Genomic DNA, 21264 nt, shown 5'->3' on the forward strand with positions numbered 1-21264 from the left:
TTACACACCAACATCATTATATGACACTTCATATGACACACTCAAACTGTCACTTTAACATGCCGTAAGTGTGCTGCTGTAATCTTTAGTCATCTATTCCTTGGTATGAAGATACTCATAATCACCACAGCATACACAATGAGACTGTTAAAACAGCTCACCACACATTTCCATGCTTGTCAGATACACTCCAAGCTCATAAAACGGAGCGTCCACACTGAGCATTAGCTGAAACATTTGTGCTTGTTGCTCTTGTGCATTGTGAATGAAGTGCTACACAAGAACTCAAAGATCTGAAAACTCAATTCGTTCAGTCTCATCACTATCCTGCAATTTAGTTTTTAACATGTTTTTGCACTCAGTTCAACATCAAGAATGCAGCGTTTGCACTATATTTCCAGAAATACTGAATCCTGATATGCATGAACGGTGCAGAGACGTGTGAAAGACGACTTGCAACTAGAACCGATTAGAGTTTTTAATTTCATAACACACATCGACTTCCATGAACACAGGACAGATACAATGTCACTTTGGTCCAGTAGTACCTCAGATATTAAGTTTGTAAAAGAACCATTTCAGTTTACACAGACACTTTGGCATCCTATTTGTCACTGGTGTAGCTTGCCTTCAATAAAATATTTTTCGTTTCTCAGTTATGATGTCCATGTTGTCATAGTCACACAGGTAAGAAAGGCTACAGCAAACTGTATACACAATATCCACATGAAGATGATACATATATATTGAATATATACTCATTTTGCAATGTTTTTTTTCCATTGGACAATGTAGACACACACGTTAATTCATTAATAAAACTAATGATGTACAGACATTATGTTCTGTGTTTCAGTGCTGAATTTTCAAGTACGATATGAAGGCATGTACAATGTAGAAAAAAGATAAAAACACAGTAACAAAGCTACAGTGAAATGTAGATGAGGAAAACTTCTTTCAGGTTTCTGTTCTCCAGTTAAACTCATCAGGACGAGGATGACACTTTGGGAATCAGCCATCGTGTTCACTCACCTTCTCAAACAAAGCATGTCCGGAGAAAATGATTCGTATAGGGGCATCTCTGAAGCACCACAATGCTCTGTCTAATTTAATTTTATGGCATAGTGTGACAACTTAACCTTTATCAAAAAAAAACTGCAGCTCCTGTGATTTGGATATTGCACTTGGCCATATTGCAATTCTGATAATATTTCGGTTAATTGTTCAGCCCTAATTTAAATGACTGATGGTATCCAACAAAATTAGTAAAAAAAAAAAAAAAAAGGTCCACAGATTTCATATTTGGCCAAAATCAAAGTCCAGCCCCCCGTCCTGCAGGCTGCCTTCATTTGCGTTGTCAAAGCTGTTTTTTCCGTGGATCTGTTTGAGGTGCTTGCGGAGAACTGGCTTATGAGCGAAAACCATGTCACAGTAGTTGCAGCGGTGTGGCTTGTCCCCACTGTGCAGGTTTAAGTGGTCCAGCAAAGAACACTTTTGGGTGAAGGTCTTACCGCAGATTTTACACTGGAATGGCTTGATGCCGGCGTGGACGCGCATGTGTCGGTGCAGGTTGCCCTTCTGCGTGAAGGTCTTTCCACAGAGGAGGCACATGAACAGCTTGTGCATCTTGAGGTGGTTGGCGTAGTTCTCCAGCTGGCGGAAGACCCGAGCGCACTTGGGGCACTGGTGGTACCACTGGAGAGGCTTGTCGTAGTTCCGCTGGTGCACAGTGTGTTTCTCTGCAGGGGGGGACTGAAGAGGAGCACTGAGCGGGTACCCGGCCACGCCAGATGGAACCGCCATCTCACTGCCACGACTGTCCACAGTGGAGTTGATGAGGGAGTGCTGGGGCTCGGGAGAGTGGAGGGCAGCAGGTGGGCTCGTGGGGAAGTAACGAGAGATGGAGTTTTCTGTCACGTCAGACACAGACTCCACTTTTACTATAGTGATGTCACTGTTCACCACACCCTGCCTTGGAGATTTGCCTAAATCCCCTCCCCTCTGTGGAGGAGATTTAGGCTGCATGATCACATCATCATCGTCGTCATCATCATCGTCGTCATCATTATTGTCGTCCTCAATCTGCTCCACCTCGTCATCCTCCTGATGGACAGTCTGGACCTGGGAGCACTCCTGCTCTCTCTGGGCCGCAGAGGATAAATCCTCCTCCCTCTTCTCCCTCCTCATATCCACATCCACCTCCAGCTGGTGTGCAGGTTTGATGAACTTGCTGAGGGCTTGAGTGCACTGCTCCACAATGTGGCCCATTTGGAGGAAGCTGGCCACTGTGAGGTAATGCACCAGCTCCAGCTCTGGAAACTCCAGCTGACCTGTATAGCAGGACAGCAGCAGCTGCCGGCCCACTTCTGCCTCCTGCATCATGGAGATCTGGACCTCCCTGGAGTCCTGCTGAAGGATGAACTGGTCCCTCAAGAAAGAGGAGCCGGCGGCGAACACTACTTTGTGACCGGGGACCTCCAGCTGGTTGATGCGTATGGTGACGTCACAGAAGCGTTTCTGGTGTCGTAGGAGGTTCATCTTCTGCAGCATGGAGAACCCAAATGTGGTGAAGCGGAACTGCAGGATCACCTGGTTCTGGGCCATAGTGAACTGACGGCAAGCAGCAGCAGCAGCAGTGCACCTGTTGAGGACAAACACAGAGACTGAATCATCTGAGCAGCAACATGCTATAAATTGTGTGAACTTGATATAATGTGTTTAGTTGAAGGCAGGCAGTATTACCTGCATAGATAAATTCAAAGGTTTTGGCTAAGGATACTGTAAACTGAAGTCTCTTTTCACGTTAAACTCGACCAGGCTTGGACGCTAATGGCAGTCTACGTTAGGAAAGACACAGCACATGTCTTCAGCCCACCTGGGTCAATCACGGCATCACCAACTGCTGCGCTCCTGACAGGCTGAGATTAAGACCACAGCACCAGACTCGGTTCAAAAACCTGCCAATTTAACAAGAGCTAGCGTGTCTCATTAGCCAGTTAGCTGGTTAATGATATACTGTAATGTTTATTATGTTTTCGGAAACACTGCCAACTCTTCATTTCGACGTTCATCCACAGAAACAAAAGGTAACAAAGCTGTAATTGTACCAAAAACGTTTAAGCCTTACTAAAAAGGAAGTGTTGCTGAGGTTTGCCGATTAATGACACATTAATGTTTAACAGCTTATTGTTGTCAGAGTTGACTGAGCAGTGTCCGCATCGGTGTTAGCTTAGCACACAGGTAACGTTTAAGTAATGGCTTTCTTTGGAGGAAAATAGAGAAAAGAAAACCTGGGCACTACACTTTGGGACACAGTAAGACTAAAAATAATCTTGTACAGTGACTGTCCATGTCGAACGGTAGCTGCAGCTATATGACAACAATAACAAGTCGCCTCCATATTTCCTTTGGCCTCCTCCTCCATGTGGACATCTCAGACTGTCTGTTAACATGCATGCGTGTAGCTACCGAGCTAACTAGCTAATACTGGTACTACTGCATTTTCATTTTGGGTGACACAGCGATAAGTGTTGTGTACCTGTTAAGCCCTTGTAAACAAACCCGTTAAAGGTGGGTTGTCATCGGTGGGACACTGGCCTGTGTCGGGTCTCTCTGGGGATGTGGAGGAGCTGCTCCGGATGCAAAACCCATTTAAAGGCCCAGTACAATTTATGGCATCTGCTCTCGTCCTCTCCGCAAATGCTCCCTGAATCTAAACAATCCAAAATGACTTATAACATAGAGTCTAAACATAACAATTTTAAGATAAACACTGCTTATCATGATCTCAGTTTCATCCTGATCTTTAAATGAAATTTTTTTCAAATATCCCTCTATTGATCCCTGAAGGCACCTTACTCACAGGTAGTCTGAATTGTCTGTATGAAAAAACTGCAGTAAGTAGAGAAATTCTTCAAATGTCATGAATTAATGGGGGCTGCAGCTGACAATTACGTAGAGATGATCAGTAGGCCTGCAGCATGCAGGAGGATTAAGATATTTATTGTGTCCAAGCTGCAGTCTGGTTGTTGTCAGTGGATCAGTCATTTTACCCAACGTGCCTTTGCCCATCTGAGACTGATCCAGGAGACGAGACCAGTGCGAGCAGGCAGTGACTGAGTGAAGGGGAGCTGAGCCTGTAGGCTTCTGGGACTCAGATTTAGTGTCATGTCCTATCAACCATGCCATCACACCTGGAAACAGTAAATGTGTTTCACCTCCAGACATGGCTTATTACTGCAGTGTATAATAACGGGAGCATGCCAGAGGGTCAAATGTCAAATCAACAGATGGAGAGCTCTCTACAGAGGGTTGCCTGTAATTCCAAGTACATACTGTATTCACATCCAGTAATCATCCAAGCATTCATTCATGACACATCCAATAGTTACTGAAAAGAAAGTTTAATTATAATTATTTACAGAATGTACAGGTAGGAAGTCAAGGCAATTTCATTTTGTCATACTAACAAAAAAAAAAAAAAAAAAAAGATTCAAATAAAAAATACAGAACATCAGCAGTTAGGTGTGTCATGTCTTCTTGAAAAGCCTGGAAAAGAAGACAGAGGGAAACCAGGTCATTAAATCAATGTCCTGTACTGTAACTGTAGAAAGTCCTGTGCACTGTTTTCCTCGAACATGTGGAAAACATCTACATCGACAGGACAATCATTTATTAGTGAAATGTAACAGGCCACTTTCAATATGTGCAGGATTATTGGATTTTGTCATTCTATATTTATTTCACCAAAAACAAAATAAAAATTAATGTTAAAAATATGAACTGAAATGTCCAGTGATTGTGCAGTATATTGCCTTTGTAGAGTGACTTTAAACTGTTAAAAATGCACTTGAATGAATTAACATAGTGACAGATAAATGGAGTTTCTCGCATGAAAACACATTAACAGAGTGGATAATGTACTGTGTTGTATTATCTTCCATACCAGGAGAAACTGTATCCACCTACAATGACCAAAGCAACCAGTCCTATTGATGCAGCAGCAGACAGAGATGAAACCCTCAGAATATACGATGTACCTGGAGCAACAAAATGCTGAGTGTGAGTGAGTGTCAAATGGCACTTTGTACATCTGCTTGTTTTTGCATTTTACATAGTTTTTTTTTTTTTAAAGTACTTTCTGTTACCTTCTGCTTCAACTTCCAAATGTTGAAAGTAGGTAAAATTTAATTTCCGAAAACAAATCTCAATCCAAAAGTCATTTTGGGTATTTTGGTTAGTGAATTACCTCTTACTTTAGCCCAGAGGACACAGGAACTTTTTAAAGCCTAGGAGAGAAAATATTCAGGTCATTTAACAACTGTAAAATCTAAGGCAGTTTCTAAATCAATATATTTTTATAGTACACTGTAAAGTAGCAGCACCTACCGTCTTCCACTGACTGACAGCTCGTAAGATGATATAATAGTTTCTGCCATTCTCCAGTGGTGCGTTCAAGAAGCCTCCATAATAGAGTCCATCTCCTACAGTAAAGTTCATCTCTGTCCCAACATGTATGACATCAATCTGGCCGGTGATGTACTCTGTTGAGGACTTCCTTATGTTTGAGTGGTCTGTGCTCTCAGGAGAGGAACAGTCAAACATCATGATCCCCTCCACAGGAAGCACAAACACTTGGTACAAACTGCCAAATGAAGAACAAAGAAGTGCTTTATTTTGAAAGTACAACATGCAACATTTTAACTTGACTATATAACGACCATATTAATTTGGGTAATGTGGTCTTTTATAGATATCTTACACTATAATCTCATATATGTGAAGTGATGAAACTAGTAGATCACAGTTTATTAGTACAAATCATGTTACTTACCAATTGCTTCATATTCATTTACAAATTAATAGATTGATTAATTAATGATCCCTTAGATTTGTTTTTAAAGGACTATGACACGCAAAGCGGGACAGTTCACAGCTTAACAATCAACTTGTCAGTGCTCTCTGGTGGACAAACGACAGTAATGGAGACACTGTTTCTAAATGACCTCAGACCTAGTTTGGCATTTCTGTACTAAAATTTCTTATTGCTCATCAGCCGACATGTATGCCAAAGCTGATGTATCTGCAATAAGCTAATGCTGGCTGATAGCCATGAAAACCGGATGAGGCTGATTTGATATTCATGCATGTTCAATGTAGCAGTTCAAGGGTTTTGTTCAGAAGTTATCAACATGTTATGAAGTAGATTTGAGGTTTTTTTTTAATAATAGGACAGTAAATTTTATGCATTTCTGGGCCAATGTGAGTCAGGTATTGAACAAAGCTGCGAGTATTGTACTGAATCATAAAGACTCAAGCAGCATTAGAAATTGGGGACGATAGACATCCCCCCCACATCATGGTTGTTACCTTATTGGGTCCAGTGTGTTGTGTGATCGCCGTAGCCTCAAAGTTGGTACAGGAGTCTCAAATTCTTGGTAGTAGACAATTGGTGCTGGAGGTACTGTCAAATGTGGTTATATTTAATGTGAAATGCTCAGTAAAAAGAAGACTTTATTAAACGAAATAGATCATCAGTGCTAAGTATTTCCAGAAAACTGATGACACCAGGTTTTACAAAGCATATTGTCAGAGTAGAGTAAATTCAAGAGTTGGCTGTAAATTGTTACCTGGTAAACTGGTGTTCATGGTGATGGAGGCTGTGAATCTGGCAGACACTGCAGTGACTGAGATGCTGTAGTTTGTGAGTGGGAGCAGGTTCAGACAGAGGTCCAGCTGGTCAGCCTTGGAGCTCAGAAACCGCTTCCTTTTATCATGAAAGGACCTCTGGTAGTCTCTGGATCCTATGTATGTCACCTGGTTACATTGAATGTGGCATCAGTCTCCCTCCATAGAGTTGAAAAACAGTAATATACTTGCATGGTAAATGCTGCTGTACTGTCCATACATATTCACAAAGAAGTAATTACTGAAAGCACCTGTTTCCTATGCTGGCAAATACTGTAAGCACACATAGAGGTCAAAGATAAACAGCAACTGCAGTGAAAGCAGGATGATAAACTCTCTGTTACCTTGTAAACTTCTGTATCCTCCTCATATTTCTCTGCTTTCCAATGCAGACATTTTTCATTGACGACAAACAGGTGATTGATGGGTGGCTTTTTTTCTGGAAGAGAAATGGGAATGAAAAGAGTGATTGTACATCAGATCTTCACCTTCTATTCGTCATTTCAAAATATCCCAAATCCCTCTACAAATATGTTCCCAATGCATATCGATACCTCCACACAGCTGAACAATTACTCAGATGGTTTTATTTTGTCGGGCCTAACGAACACTGCAACTTCCAAATGTCCCTAGTGGGGTTATATTCACTTGCTATGTTCTCACTCACCTATGCATCTCAGTGAAGCTGTCTGCCACAGGCCAGAGCTGCCACACACAGACACATTGCTGCCCCTCCAGCTGTGATATCCATCCACACAGCGGTGGATCACAACACTTCTGTTATGCCACACCACCTCTGAGTTGGCAAGGAAGGGAACTGGGCCACATTTAGCTGGAGAAAATGACACTGTTTAAGTAACTGATAACAAGTATAGTGTTGTGGGGCTTTATCAGCATGGTTATATATAATATATTCCACACATATTTATGTGTGTCCTTGTTTGGGTTCTACTGGAGGAGTCATCAGGTGGTAAAAGGCATTAATGAGTCAAGTAAATCATTTGTAACATTTGCTGTGTTCTAAACATTAATTCGGAAGTACTGTGAACCAACAGAAATAGATTTACCAGCACAACTCTGGATACTTTGAAACCTACAAAGCATTATTCATTACCTCAATTTACCTTTTAGCCCACAACAAACACAAAACATAGAGTGAAAGTAGTATATACAAGGGAGCCTCTCACTGCAACTGAAACAACAGAGAACCGAGCCTTCATCAGTTTAATGTCCAGATAAATCAAAGCATCAACAAAAACACATCAATAACATGATAAAAATCACAAATCCTGACTCTTCCACAGTTAAATAGATGCATGTCCATGTATCGAGGTTATCGCTGTACCTTTGCACTTCACAGACACTTCCCCCCACTCTCCAGATTGTAAACATGTTGAAATATTATTTCCACTCTCCTGGTAAAATCCATCCATACACTCATACAGCACCACACTGCCCGCTCTACTGGTGTAGTTCCACAGGAGGTTAGTATGGGGGAGGTTTAGTGGGGGACCACAGCTTATTTCTGCACACAGACATGAATTAGCACAGACTGTGTGCTAATAATAGGCATACAGTATATCACCAAGACGAACACAAATAGCACAGTCCAGTTCTCCATGACAGCTGATCAGGAGATGCAGTATAAAGACTTGTTGTAACTTTAGAGTGCAGTACTTGCATAGTGTATAGAAATGTACTAATACTTGCATTTTAACACAAAAGTTTGACATTTAGGAATAATATGAAAAGATCCACACAACTCTCATGTCTCAGTAGTAAAGATGAAGCCACAGCCAATAGCCAATGAGCTCAACTTAGCACAAAGACTGAAATAGTCCAGCACATGACCCCCTGTAAAATCAAAATGTGTCACTTTTATACTTCCTTGCTTGTGTGAATTAAACAAACAAGATTTAACATGTTATTTTGGGAGCTTTTAAGATGCTGGTAGGTGGATTTTCTGACTGCTGAACAGAGCCAGGCTGGCTGTTTCCCCCTGTTTCCTCTCTTTATGCTAAGCTAAGCTGGCTGTAACAAAGTGTGTGTGTGTGTATTGAACACACAAGTATGAGAGTGGTATTGATCTTCTCATCTAACTCTCAGCAAGATAGTAAACAAGTTCCCAATATATCAAACTACTGCTGCATATAGTCAGAAATTAATACAGTTTGTCAGTATATCTGTCATCAGACATTGCACCTTCACACCATAGATCAATATCCTCCCACAGTCCATTCTCCTCACATACTGAGAAGTTTCTCAGGCTCCTTGTGTAATATCCTTCCTCACATTGGTAATACACCACACTGCCAGTGTGTGATGTGCCGTCCCACAGCATTTTAGCATGAGCTTTAAAAACAGGCTCTCGACAATTGATTTCTACAACAAAGAGACAGCAAGTCATTGTAGGTTACTGGTAGCTGGATAGATGTGGAGTGATGACAGTAAGAATCATACTGTTAAGTTACAGCATACAAATTATGATGTATTGCCAATATTTGAGAGGATTGTATTAATAGTTCTATCTGAGGCAGGTAACCCAGCACTCTGTTGTGCTTACTAATGTCATTATCACCTTGACACAGCAGAGAGGCTCCCTCCCATTCTCCACTGGCCGTACAAACTGATACATTTCCCTCTCCAACATTGCGATATCCATAATTACACTGATAAACAACCTGAGAGCCCACAGTGGAGATATTATCCCACAGCATGAATGAATGAGGGATGGGTGGAGGCACACCACAGTCAACTTCTACAAGGATGGAAATTGCATTATTATTTGACTCTGGACAACAGCAATGCAAAACAATACCAACCACAGCGTTTTGTTGCTAGTTGTTACCTTTGCATGTGATATTTGGTTTTGTCCAGTAGCCATTAATTGTACACAATGATGTGTTTTTTCCTTCATTGTGATAAAATCCTATCTCACAGTAGTAGGTGACTGTGCTTCCAGGGGTAGAGCTGCCGTTCCACACTTGCCCAGTGTGAGGCAGCATAGGAGGATCCCCACATAATATCTCTGAGACAGGAAATGATATACAGAGGGGTTATACAGAGTAGACATAGATATATATACAAGTTTTATTCAAATGAATTCTTAATAATTGACAAAATAATAATTTCTGTTAATTAATGATTAATAATAATAATGATTGAGTAGCTGTCCTCAGGCCTGTAAGGGTATGTACAGACTAATTAATCAAGATAAGTCAAAAAACAAAAACAAAAACAAAAACAAAACCATTTTCACAAAAACTAGACACAGAATAAAATGTGACAATATAAAAACAACCCCACTAGAAAAAATTTCCTCTCTTTTTATACGTAAAAGGGCCGTTTCAGGGTGTTCATTCATTGCTTGAATTACCTTGGCAGGACAGAGTTGGGGGGCTCCACTCAGCGTTTTCTTTACAGATCGATACATTATGTCCACCTTTGTTATAAAAGCCCACTTTACAAAAATAGAGCACAGTGCTGCCAGGAGTTGAATCACCGTTCCACACCTGCTCAGTGGATTCAATTATAGGAGGCCTCCCACACAAGGTCTCTACGAGGAATAACATACACCACAACTATGTTACAAGGATACCAGGATTCAGATTAATTCCCACTCAGATTACTCAAGTCAGGAAGATCAGAGTGCAAGGAGAACAAAAAGAGGATACGTATATCAAAGTTTGGTTTTCAAAACTCGAAAATTAGCCAATAAAACAATGACTGTACCTTGACAGATCAGGGATGGTCTCTCCCACTGTCCAGCAGCAGTACAGAGGGACACGTTGCCCTTTCCAACATTATGATATCCAGAGTTACACAGATAAAGCACCTCAGTGCCCATCCTTGAGCTCTTATTCCACAGCATATGAGAGTGAGGGAGGGCAGGGGGAGAGCCACAGTCAACCTCTGAGAGCCAAAGCAGTGACATGCTCCATGAAACGGTATTCAGTGGAAAATCTGCAGGAACTCTGAGTGACTCATCAGTTTTCTGAGCCCCGTGCTCCTGAAACTGGTCAAAAACTCACTAAAGACATGCACCGTCATCAGCGGGATATTCATTACGTTATGATCCCTTTAAGGCTGCCTTAAAATAAGAGCGTCCTTTATGAACATTTCAACAGGTTTTGCTTGCTGTAATCATTCCTCCTGCTCACACTGGCTGTGAAGAGATCCTAATGCGATTGCAGTGGAAGAGATGGAAGACAAAATTCACAGTCCTGTTTTTAACACAGACAGACAGACTTTGCAAACTTATCCTCTAAAAGAAAAAACACTCATCATGCTTACCTTTTTTTTTTTGGCACTGACAACTATATGTGTTCTTCAGAAATCATGTGATGAAGCAGTTTTCCAGTATAGGTGTGACTTATATCATAATAGAAAAGATGAAATCAAATATTAAGATAAGAAAAACATTCCCTTTACCGCCTCTGTTGTTGCTTTGATACAGTGATACATACTGCACGTGAGCTCCCAATGAGGCTGCAACCAGTTGCTATTCCATTAAGTCTATTAGGGCTGGATAATAAAACCAGTATGTTGAATTACTGATAGTTTGAATCTCTTCCTGTTAACATTAAATATTCATAACTTAATCAGCAACATCAAAGTAAGAAAAATATCTTTTGATATTACTGCAAAGGAGATCGACAGTCAGCAAGACTATGGGCTCTAAACCATGCTAGCATGCTTATAGCCCATAGTCTGTCATTGCTTTGGCAGTCATCCTCTCTGAAACCAGAGTATTGGACGAATTCTGGCCCAATGATTCTGCTAGCTGAAAGGTTAATGGATCATTAAAATGACTGCAATTCATCCAGAGAGAAAAATGAATGTCTGTACCAAATTTCATGGCAATAGTCAGACTTACATTGCCATGCTTGGAGCCACGCCACTAGCATGGCTAAAAATACTTGCTATGATTTTTATTATTACACAGTTTATCAAGATAAATGTTTTTATTGAGATATAGATTTGAGATCATATTAACCGGTCCTACGGTGTGTTTGACATTGATCTGACACTGTTAGGAACTCCTGAAAAGCCAGTCAATTAAACACACCTTTCCAGATCATGAATGTCACAAGCACCAAAGAGCAGAGGAGGCACAGAGCCACGGTGTGCTGATGAATGATCATGACTAGTTATATAATGCTAGAGGAGCAAACAAGAGCTGTGGAGAGAGGCAGACGGATGTTTTTTGGCTTGTGTTGTGTTACCTTCACAGACCATGGTGGGTCCTCTCCACAGTCCATCAGCTCCACACACAGAGCTGTTGTCTCCACTCCTCCAGACAAAGCCCTCATCACAGACAAACATGGCCACACTGCTGTATGTGGTCCCTGTGACTGACAGCAGCACCGTGTCCTTCACTGGCGTCGGCTGGCCACAGTCAACCACTGAGTGGGACAAGAGCATACAAGGCTTAAGTTTTCAGCTTTCCATCCGCTCAGCACACCACCTGCACAGATTTCACATTCAGGACGGACTGTCACTGTTATACCAGCCAGCATCAGACTGAGGGCTCCACACACACACGAATGACATGAAGGGATCTAAACTGGGTGGAACTGGAGAAGCTCCAAATACAGTCTTTATTTATAATCTCAGACTTTATTTAGAATCTGTATTTATAATTAACTTCAGGCGCTTCTTTGGAGTACAGTTTGTATGGGGAAACACAGGCAGAGTACCCAGTAGGAATGTATTGTATTTTAAAGGGTTTGACAGTCTGTTTAAAACACCGTCTCTTGCTGAATTGTCCCAAAACATCCACACAGCATACTAATTTTAAACGGGTTTGGAGCAAATTCATATTCCAATGGAAAAGTGACTAAATTTCTTATATTCAAAACTGTCACTTTGCTTATCCAAATCCCATTAATGCAGTCTTACCTTTGCAGGAAGCTTTGTCTGTGTGAGGGAGGAAGGGCTCCACTCCATTGTGGACGCGGTATCCCAGCTTGCAGCTGCAGTCAAAACTTCCCTCAAGATTCCTACATTGGCCTCCTTCTCCACACAGGCCAGTGATCCTGCACTCGTCAATGTCTGCACAACCAAAGGTAAAGGAGCGTTTAACATAAACATGATGATGTCACTCACTTAGTAAGGCTTAAAGGTCCAAACTGTGATGTCAGCCTGTTAGCCCATCTTCACTCTCCACTGATTTATTTGGTTTAACAGACTTTATTACTTGTCTGAAATAACTGATAATAATTGAGCCTTTAATACAAGATGCCACTCAATCAATCTTTCTTTATTAAGGACAGAAGTGCAGACACATGATCCATAGGTGTGTTAAAAAAAAAAACAAAAAAGTATAAAAGGAATACTGCAAATAATTACAGTTATATTTACAGTATACAAAGATATAAAAACAGTTCTCAACCACCTATTTTGTAAAGGCATGAGCGCCAATTATTCCGCAGTTTTGACATGAATCTCACTGAGCTCATCTCAGGATAAACCAGAGTCTGTATAATAGCATTAGATGAGCTAATAAGTCTACTCATGAATTTATAACAATAATGCCGAAGTGCAGCATTTATTTGGTCATTTCTCATTCTTAGTCTGCATTTTGAAACTCTTCTGTGTAATACGATAAACATAAAAAGGTTTCACATACCTACCTTTTGGATGTCTACCCTCCCTGTTTTTGGTCTATTTCCTTTTCTGTAGTTCAATGCCTTTAACAGCCCTGTAAAACAGACCCAGGCGCGGCCTAAACTCACCCTGGCAGTGGGTTCCGTCGTTTGGGATGAAGACGGGCATGTCGTTAGAAGGGCTGTAGCCAGCCAGGCAGGTGCAGTAGTAGCTGCTGTATGTGTTGTGGCATGTGGCGTGCTGCCCACAGATCTTACTGGCCCCTATCTGACACTCATCTTTATCTGGAAGACAAAAACATTTACCAGACCTCAACGTAGACAAGAAGGAGCTTAAATCATTAATGTTATTATGTAATTCCATCTCTGCTTTTCCTCCAAAATGTCTAGTGTGGAATGACATTCACGTCAGCTCAGTCGTACTATGTGTTCAGCATTTTAACATGTTGAACTACAAGAAGATAGTGAACGCTGTAACGCCTCCTTACAAGCTGACAGTAGCATCAACCCACTGCTGTGCTGACAGCCTCACGCAGCTGCTAGCATAGCAGCGGCCCCTTATTTGTGTTTTGAACACTTAAGAAAATGCACATAATTCACACATTGAGGACACAACAGTAGCATACATTTGGAGTTGTGTTTGTTGTAATTGTGTCCACTTGACAGATGTAAGTCCAACATTCAGCTTTTAGCTTTGTTTTCAGGTAAATTACTTTTAAAATGCTCCACCCTGTCCACTCGCTGCTCACTAATCTGCTGTTTGGTGAATTCAGTATTTAAATTTGATTTCATTTTATTCATGATAAACACAAACAAAAGAAGTTTTTTTTTCCTACCTTGACAAAAGGTTCTTCCATTTCCAACAAACCCGTACTTGCAGTTACAAACTTTCCCAGAGCCGTCTGACTTGTCGTCACACGTGGCGTTAGCGTGGCAGGTGGCACACACATCCAGAGTGTGGCTCTCTGCTAGCATATCTGACAGGACAGAAGGGACGTCCATCGGTCAGTATCTTCAAAGGGTTTTCATCCAATTATCAGTGATACATAAAGACTTTAAAAAATGTATTAAATATCACCAAATGTGAACGATGGGACAAAAAACCTGTCAGCAGTATTCTCACCTGCAATGACACAGAGCAGAAAAACTACCATCATTGTTCTGTTTCTCTCGTCCATCCTCTCTGAGTGTCTGTCGTGCTCTTCCCTTCAGCAGACGCTCGACCTTCTTATCCCATCTTTTAAAAATGTTTTATTTCCGTCTTGTGTACCATGATGACGCTGAGCGGGTTTGATAACCAGGCCTGAGAGGACGCGGTGAGTGGGCTCGCTGAGGTCACTCTGAGAAATGCTCCATTTTCTCAATGGCCTTCTTGCAGCTGGTGGTTTTGTGGCTTCATCTGTCATCTGCTGACACAGTCAGTTACGCTTCACATGTGTTAGTGATCACTCTGACACACTCGTGCTGCGGTGGCTGATAACGGCTATAATTGGCCCAACGAACCTCCTGGGTGCCCTCTGACAACAGTTGTGGCATTTTGTAAAACATAACTGTGTCTTTCAGAAGCACATTAACTGCATCATTAAAACAGTGATAGCTTGGTAAGGGTCTTTATCTAGATGACTGACAAGCCACATTAGTACAAGTTAATATAAATGATTGGCACTGCTATTGTGGACCAAAAACTGTTATAAATATCATGTTGCAGCTAACCCTCTGTCCTATGTATTTAATACAGTTTCTAACCTCTGTTAGATTAAAGGTGTCTCATTTAATCCTTTTTAGAATAATCTGCATATGTATAACTGCTGTTTTAAGTCAACATCTCTCCTTACCACAGGGTCTGTAGTGGTTGCTGAGGGGTTATCAGTTGAAGTGCAGTGGGAGGGTGTGATAAGTCTGGTGAGCTGCTATCTTTCTGCCCAGCAGGGTCCTTCATGGGGTCTCTCTGTCACTCAAACTAGCAAACTATCACCTCACACCAGTGCCTGCTTGACTGGACTGATTAACTCCAGTATATCCAGAGAGACTGGGTCTTTGTGTGGGCCCATATCCACAACTGGACATGATACAGTGCAAAGCTATTTGACAATAATTTTAACCCAAAGTCAGCAGGAAGCTAAGTTTATTCAGTCATTCTTTTGCCTTGTTGTCATCTTTAGGGCTAAACACTCATTGCTGTGCTATTTCTGCACTGCATGTCCAACAGATCCATCATTAGTGAACCGTCGTATCAGTGCTGCTCTTCTTTTCTACTGGATTTTCTTTGCTGCAAAACCACGAGTTCAGTCAGAAGCACTCACGTCAGAGAACTGACCAGTAACAGTTAGATTTGACAGAAATTGCTCTGCTCTTTGAGGGAGCTCTCAGATACAGTACGAGCCAACATGGATTCTGTTGGAAGAACTAATAATTTAATTTAATGTTAATAAACTTAGTGACATGTCTCCATCATCATCAAAACCTTTTATTAAATGAACAATATGAAAAATAAAATATTGCACATATGTAAAAGTGTGATGTGTGCTGTTTAGTGACTCAGAGCACAACAGAGTCACATGACAGATGGACAGTGGCGGGTTCAGGGCAGGCGGCAACAGGACAGGTGGGAAGTGGAGAGGAGTCAGAGGGAGGTTGGGCATCGGTCAGTGCCCACCTTCAGAGGCCTGAGTGGGGGCTATGGTGGGGTCAGCCCCAGGGTGCCAGGAGTCAAACCAGGCAAGAAAACCAACTTGGTGCTGTATTCCCTGTTGTCAAACTGGCCTTTGACGGTCATGGAGGCTGTGTTCACTGGGAGGCTGTTGGGTTTGGTTCTGTTGGCTTTCGTCATATGGAAGAGGGCATGGTTTCTTCTGACTCTGCATTTCCCTGTTTCTTACAATAGCGAAACCCTTAGTGTTTGGTATGCCGCCTCCCATTTGTCTGCAATATGAATTTGACAGTTGGCCAGTTCTTACATACAGGTTAGCTTCCTTAAAGGTGCCTTGTGGAGTTTGCTGTAAACAAAAGTTTTATTGATGTTTAGTGTTACTTATTTTGTTTATCATAAAACACTTACAAAGCTGAATATTTTTTGATAAGTCATTTTGCTAAAAGTCTTCCTCTTCCTGCCTTTGTTGGCGCATTGCTACACTTCTTTGCACCTTACTGCCTGTTAGAGGTCAAAGAGTCCACAGGGTATCTTGCAGATTCAGTGCAAACTGAGCCATGACTGCTGTGTCCACTCATTTCATGTTACCCTGGCATAACAATGCAATCAGTGCGCATTCTTATCATTGTCCTAATTTTCTGAAGCACACTTGTGGTTGCTGTTATCCCATGGCCAAACAATATGTGCGTATACAGAATAAATAACTAGACACAAAATTTGGTAACTGAAGATAGGCCCATCTTTATTTGTTGTAAGCACCTGACCTTTCTTGACCTTCTTCACAGTTATCACAAGGTCTGTCATTCAGATCAAATATTACAGGGTTAGGGTTAAAACATGCATTTTTTAGTATCAAAATGTTATAACAGACTTCAGAGATATGTTTGTTAACATCATCTTACCCACCTGATCACATCCTCTGCATGTCAAACAGAGCATTACACCTCTCAGCATACATACATTTCATACTTATGTAAATAACTGAGTCTTACAAAAACACATAAGTGGCTGACATCTGAGACATGAGTGTTTGGAACGACCAATAATGGCTCAGTGCCAGACAGAAATGGCAGACATCTGAATGAAAGAAAAGTTGAACTAGAAAACAAAACACTACCGTATGTCATCATACCTATGAATGTGCTCTGTCCTTCAACAGGAACACATAAAGTATATGGACCCAGTATGAAGCAGTGTTTTGCCAGAGAGATCAGAGCACAGAGTTATCCAGGACAGCTTCACAGTCCTGAAAACTACGGTCCCTCATATCCTGCTTGGTCATAGAATAGTGCAGTGACAGCACCGTTCCTTTTCATGTGTAGTCTCAACTTCCTCAGGAGGGGGCGCCTCAGGAGCCGGAGGTTCCTCCTTACACTCTGACACTGAGCCACTGGAGGTGGACAGCAGCCTCCCACACACCAGATCAGCAGCTTTTCCATCCATGACAGACAAGTCCGTCACCGTTTTCTCTCTTAGCGACATGTCTCCGTCATCATCATCATCTATCAGCACAAACTCCTTGAGGTAAATCATCCCCACCCCATGGAGGCTGTGGTTCTCTGCCGATTCTTCCAGGGTGTGGGCATCCACAAAGGTCAGAGTTGAAGTCTCTGTCAGGGTCTCATGTGGATCTGTGGAATTGTCCTCTGGCCCCGAGTAGGCCTGGCTGCTCGAATCCATCATCCATGTGGAGTTTCTCTGAACACTCTCGTCTTTCATGCTGCACCTCTGGTCCTGGCTGTTAGTGATGATGTCTGGAACGGAGGACATCCTGCCCGTACCATCTCGGCTGGTGATGTGGTCTCTCCGGCTGTGAGAACCGTTTTCTGTAGCATGACCATTCCCAGGATACATTTTAAAAGCCACCTTCTGGTAGTCATGGTAGACCTGCACACTGCTGCTCCCTGTTGGGGAAGAGAGGGGGATGCTGGCAGTGTCGCCTTTTCCTTGCTTCCTCATGTATTTCCCCTTGCTGCACTGAGAGAAAACAGAACAGTGGGACCTCATTCTTGACCTTGAAAATCGCAGTTTGAAAAAACTTAAGATCTATTTATACGCTCGCTCTATGACAAAGACCATAAGATGCGATTGAAAGTCCATATGTTATGCTCCATTATAGTTCTGGTATAGGTGAAAAAATAGCTCTAGTTTGTTTGTATTTCTTGATAGCAACCGTAATTGTCTTGGATGGCACTAAGCCCAGTGTGCAGTCACAGTGCCCTTGCAAAATAGTGTCGGGGGTGGGATGTGTGTGTGGGGGGTGGGGGGACGGGGAGACTTTTTTTTGGCAGAACACTTGCACATGGAGAGACAAACTCTTTCATTAAATATCCTTCTACTGTGCTGCTTTCTGTTTGACACTAACAAACTACGGACACCTGGTCATTTCGAACAGTAGACGCCATAACAGCGGCAAACAATAGACAATCTTTTCATTCAAAAATAACACAATCACTGTCAAAATGTTTGTCAGAAACACAGCAAAGCACACTGTAAATATATCAGTCTTTCTGAACATTGTATCTGTCATTTTAAGAGCTGCCTCAGACTCATTACTGTACATCAGGACTGACTGATTTGGTCATGTACATTTTTACTGAAACACAACTGAGATTTGTCCAGTGGTAGTGACTTCACTGCACTTCTTCAACCTACAGCTACCCCTGTAATATTGGATTTGCTGGATTTTTGGATCAGTCTGATGAAATACTTTCACTATTATGTCAGGTATTTAGCTAACATTAGCATGCTAACGTGCTGATGTATTGCAAGGTACAGTTGAGGGAAAATTTCTACCCAATGATGGATTAGATGAAAAGTTATAGAATCACCAGAGTTACTGCAGTTTATCCTGAAAGGGACTGAATGTCTGTACCAAGTTTTATGGCAATCCATCCACTAGTTGTCATGACATTTCTCTCAAAACCACAAAATTAACTTCATGGCAGATTTAGAAGAAAAGTCAGTAGGATTTATCCTCTGGGCACCGTGAATGTTTGTACAAAGTGCTGTGCCAACCAAACACATACATATTTCACTGGATAAGTAAAAACCTTATCCTACTGTTGTTGCTAGTGGAGAAGTCAAGGGATCACCAACGTTATTAGGATTCATCCAATGAGGATCGTGAATATCTCTACCAAATTTCATGCAACCCTTTCAACAGTTGCTGAGATATTTCAGTCTGGACAAAAGTGGTGGACTGACTAATCAGCCCACATTTCCATCTGATTATTTTCTTGATTGAATTTTCAGAAAATGTACCATATCAGGACAATAGGTGACAAATTGAACCCCATCATTAACCAACACGTGAATAAAATGTTGGGTCACCGTGAACCTCCAGAACAGCTTCAGTGCTGTGCATTTATTATCATTTTGCACAAATTTATTCAGGATTTTCCTTTAATTTTTCACTTCTGTATTGTTACTACACAATTACAAATAACATATAATATGTCAGTTTTATCCCCTTAGCCTATATATCACTTAGCCTTAGTGTACATGGTACTTTTGTGTAGTTGCAGTATTTATATTATTTATATTTTTCACATTATTCACTTACACAGCATTTGGAGCAGGTAATAGTAAGTGCAGCCGAGCTGTTTTATGAACAACAGTAAGAGAGAACAAGCTGTCATTTAGTATTGGGCTCTCTGAATAAATAAATGAAGTACTTTTAAAAGAAGCAAAAAATAACTTGAATTCCCTGAGGATCAGCTCTTTGAAGGAGACAGATGAACTCCTCTAAAGTGCTCTAACCAAGGAGTGTGTGTGTGTGTGTGTGTGTGTGTGTGTGTGTGTGTGTGTGTGTGTGTGTGTTTCATCTCTCTAAAACACACACAAGCACGCACACACTGCACTGATGAACGCATCAGTCAGTGCGACTTCAGAGCATAGTTTAGGCAGCACGTCGGTTTTAAAAGGTGCACACTGTAAGAATCGGCCAAAGCTACAGTAGCAGACAGTAGTATTTCTGAAAAGTCAATGTTGAAATTTGCTTTGCAATTCAAAGAAGAACATATCTGATTGACAAATGAAATTAAAACCAATCAGATATGTACACTAAATACGAGGTTAAAAGACTTCTTCAAGAGGAGCGTATCGGCTTCACGTCTCTGCATGTTAAATACAATGCACTCTGCACGGGAACCTAACAGACTGACCCTCTTACACTTGACTGACTCATATGCATGACAGAATCGGGACTCTATAAATGAATAATAACAGCAATGTACATGTTCAAGTGAGTGTCAGCATGCCCCACTCCAGTTTATGGTGGTGACTGAGCAACAATAGATGAAAAATAGATTTGATTTAAACACATTCATTGCATTACTGCTTTAGTGCATTTGGTTGATGGCGGTTTGGTCACAGCAGCGGCTACGAGAAGGTGGGCAGCTGCTTTAACTGTGGCAGAGGGATCTTAGACGGGCAGGACAAATTAGATAATACTTTCATCTCCTGTACATACAGATGACCTTCATACCCTCAAAACAATCTTTTTTGACAACAACATATCTGTCATCCGACTCTAATGTCTTCAATGAATCCTGTCTTAAAGATTCATCATGAATAACTTAACTGAAAACTATGAGTTGAAGCGTTAAATTTACAAGTTCCTTTTGTAGAATGACGCAACATTTCTGGAGAATATTCCTTCAAGCTCATTGCCTTTTTTTGGCCAGAAATACTGTTAAAAAAGCACCACTGCTAACAGCACCACTGTGCAGTAGTTACACAACATACCCAGGATCGTCCTGTGCACTAGCTAGACTATTAGACTAAATATCAATCACATGCAATAGCTACAGGATCATACATATATCGCACATATCTTCTTTTCTCTCTCAATAATCCACCTCAATTCAAATATTTAGAAGTGTCTTTACCTTAAGCCTTCCACAGTTGAACTCTTCCTCAAGTTGCTGTAATGAAAATCACATGGCAGAGGGGGTGGCCCGGTGTGTGTCCCTCTGATCTGTAGTACAGCTGCTGAAACTGATTTTTCCTCCGTCTGGACGCCTATAGACAGAGACTCTTCACACACGCCCTCCCCTCGTCTTGTAAACTACAACTACTCACTGTGTGCAGGGAGGCGGCACTGGATGCTCCACTGATCATTGTCAGCATTACTGTTTTTTTTTTGTTATTTGGGCTTTTGCTGAACCTGATGTAGACTGATCTTCACATTCATACAGCTGCACATACTTACACCTGAAAACAATCAGTATACACAGAGCATAAAATGAGACGTTCACTTTTGTTCTCTCTTCTCATTGAACGAGAAGGAAAAACAACCTAACGGTAACATACCAC

The 21264-nt window shown here is 41.5% G+C and overlaps 2 protein-coding genes and 1 long non-coding RNA gene across 4 annotated transcripts; 1 reads left to right on the forward strand and 2 right to left on the reverse strand.

Annotated features, from left to right (window-relative positions):
- Positions 1-465: 465 nt before the first annotated feature.
- On the reverse strand, positions 466-3884 carry zbtb26 (zinc finger and BTB domain containing 26). Of its 2 annotated transcripts, none has more exons than XM_076731671.1 (2): positions 3539-3884; positions 466-2641 (listed from the first exon to the last, which is right to left on the reverse strand). In XM_076731671.1, the coding sequence occupies exon 2, from the start codon at positions 2602-2604 to the stop codon at positions 1297-1299; it is 1308 nt and encodes a 435-aa protein (XP_076587786.1). In that variant the 5' UTR covers positions 2605-2641; positions 3539-3884; the 3' UTR covers positions 466-1296. The 2 variants fall into 2 exon arrangements, with proteins under 2 accessions (XP_076587786.1, XP_076587787.1); XM_076731672.1 differs by lacking the exon at positions 3539-3884 and adding an exon at positions 2743-3440.
- LOC143321369 (uncharacterized) lies at positions 2810-12713 on the forward strand. Its single transcript, XR_013077216.1, has 3 exons — positions 2810-3086; positions 4949-5061; positions 12597-12713. It is a non-coding gene; the product is annotated as an uncharacterized LOC143321369 (long non-coding RNA).
- susd1 (sushi domain containing 1) lies at positions 4495-14706 on the reverse strand. Its single transcript, XM_076731673.1, has 19 exons — positions 14419-14706; positions 14132-14272; positions 13425-13580; positions 12589-12741; positions 11913-12092; positions 10420-10599; positions 10064-10243; positions 9536-9715; positions 9266-9445; positions 8890-9069; positions 8033-8212; positions 7355-7519; positions 7032-7126; positions 6630-6816; positions 6370-6463; positions 5389-5644; positions 5249-5288; positions 4946-5039; positions 4495-4548 (listed from the first exon to the last, which is right to left on the reverse strand). Exons 1-19 carry the CDS (start codon positions 14471-14473, stop codon positions 4530-4532), a joined length of 2715 nt encoding a protein of 904 aa, XP_076587788.1. The 5' UTR covers positions 14474-14706; the 3' UTR covers positions 4495-4529.
- Positions 14707-21264: the final 6558 nt, after the last annotated feature.

This window comes from Chaetodon auriga, chromosome 5 (assembly GCF_051107435.1).
Source record: "Chaetodon auriga isolate fChaAug3 chromosome 5, fChaAug3.hap1, whole genome shotgun sequence".
In the NCBI taxonomy this organism is placed as follows: domain Eukaryota; kingdom Metazoa; phylum Chordata; class Actinopteri; order Chaetodontiformes; family Chaetodontidae; genus Chaetodon; species Chaetodon auriga.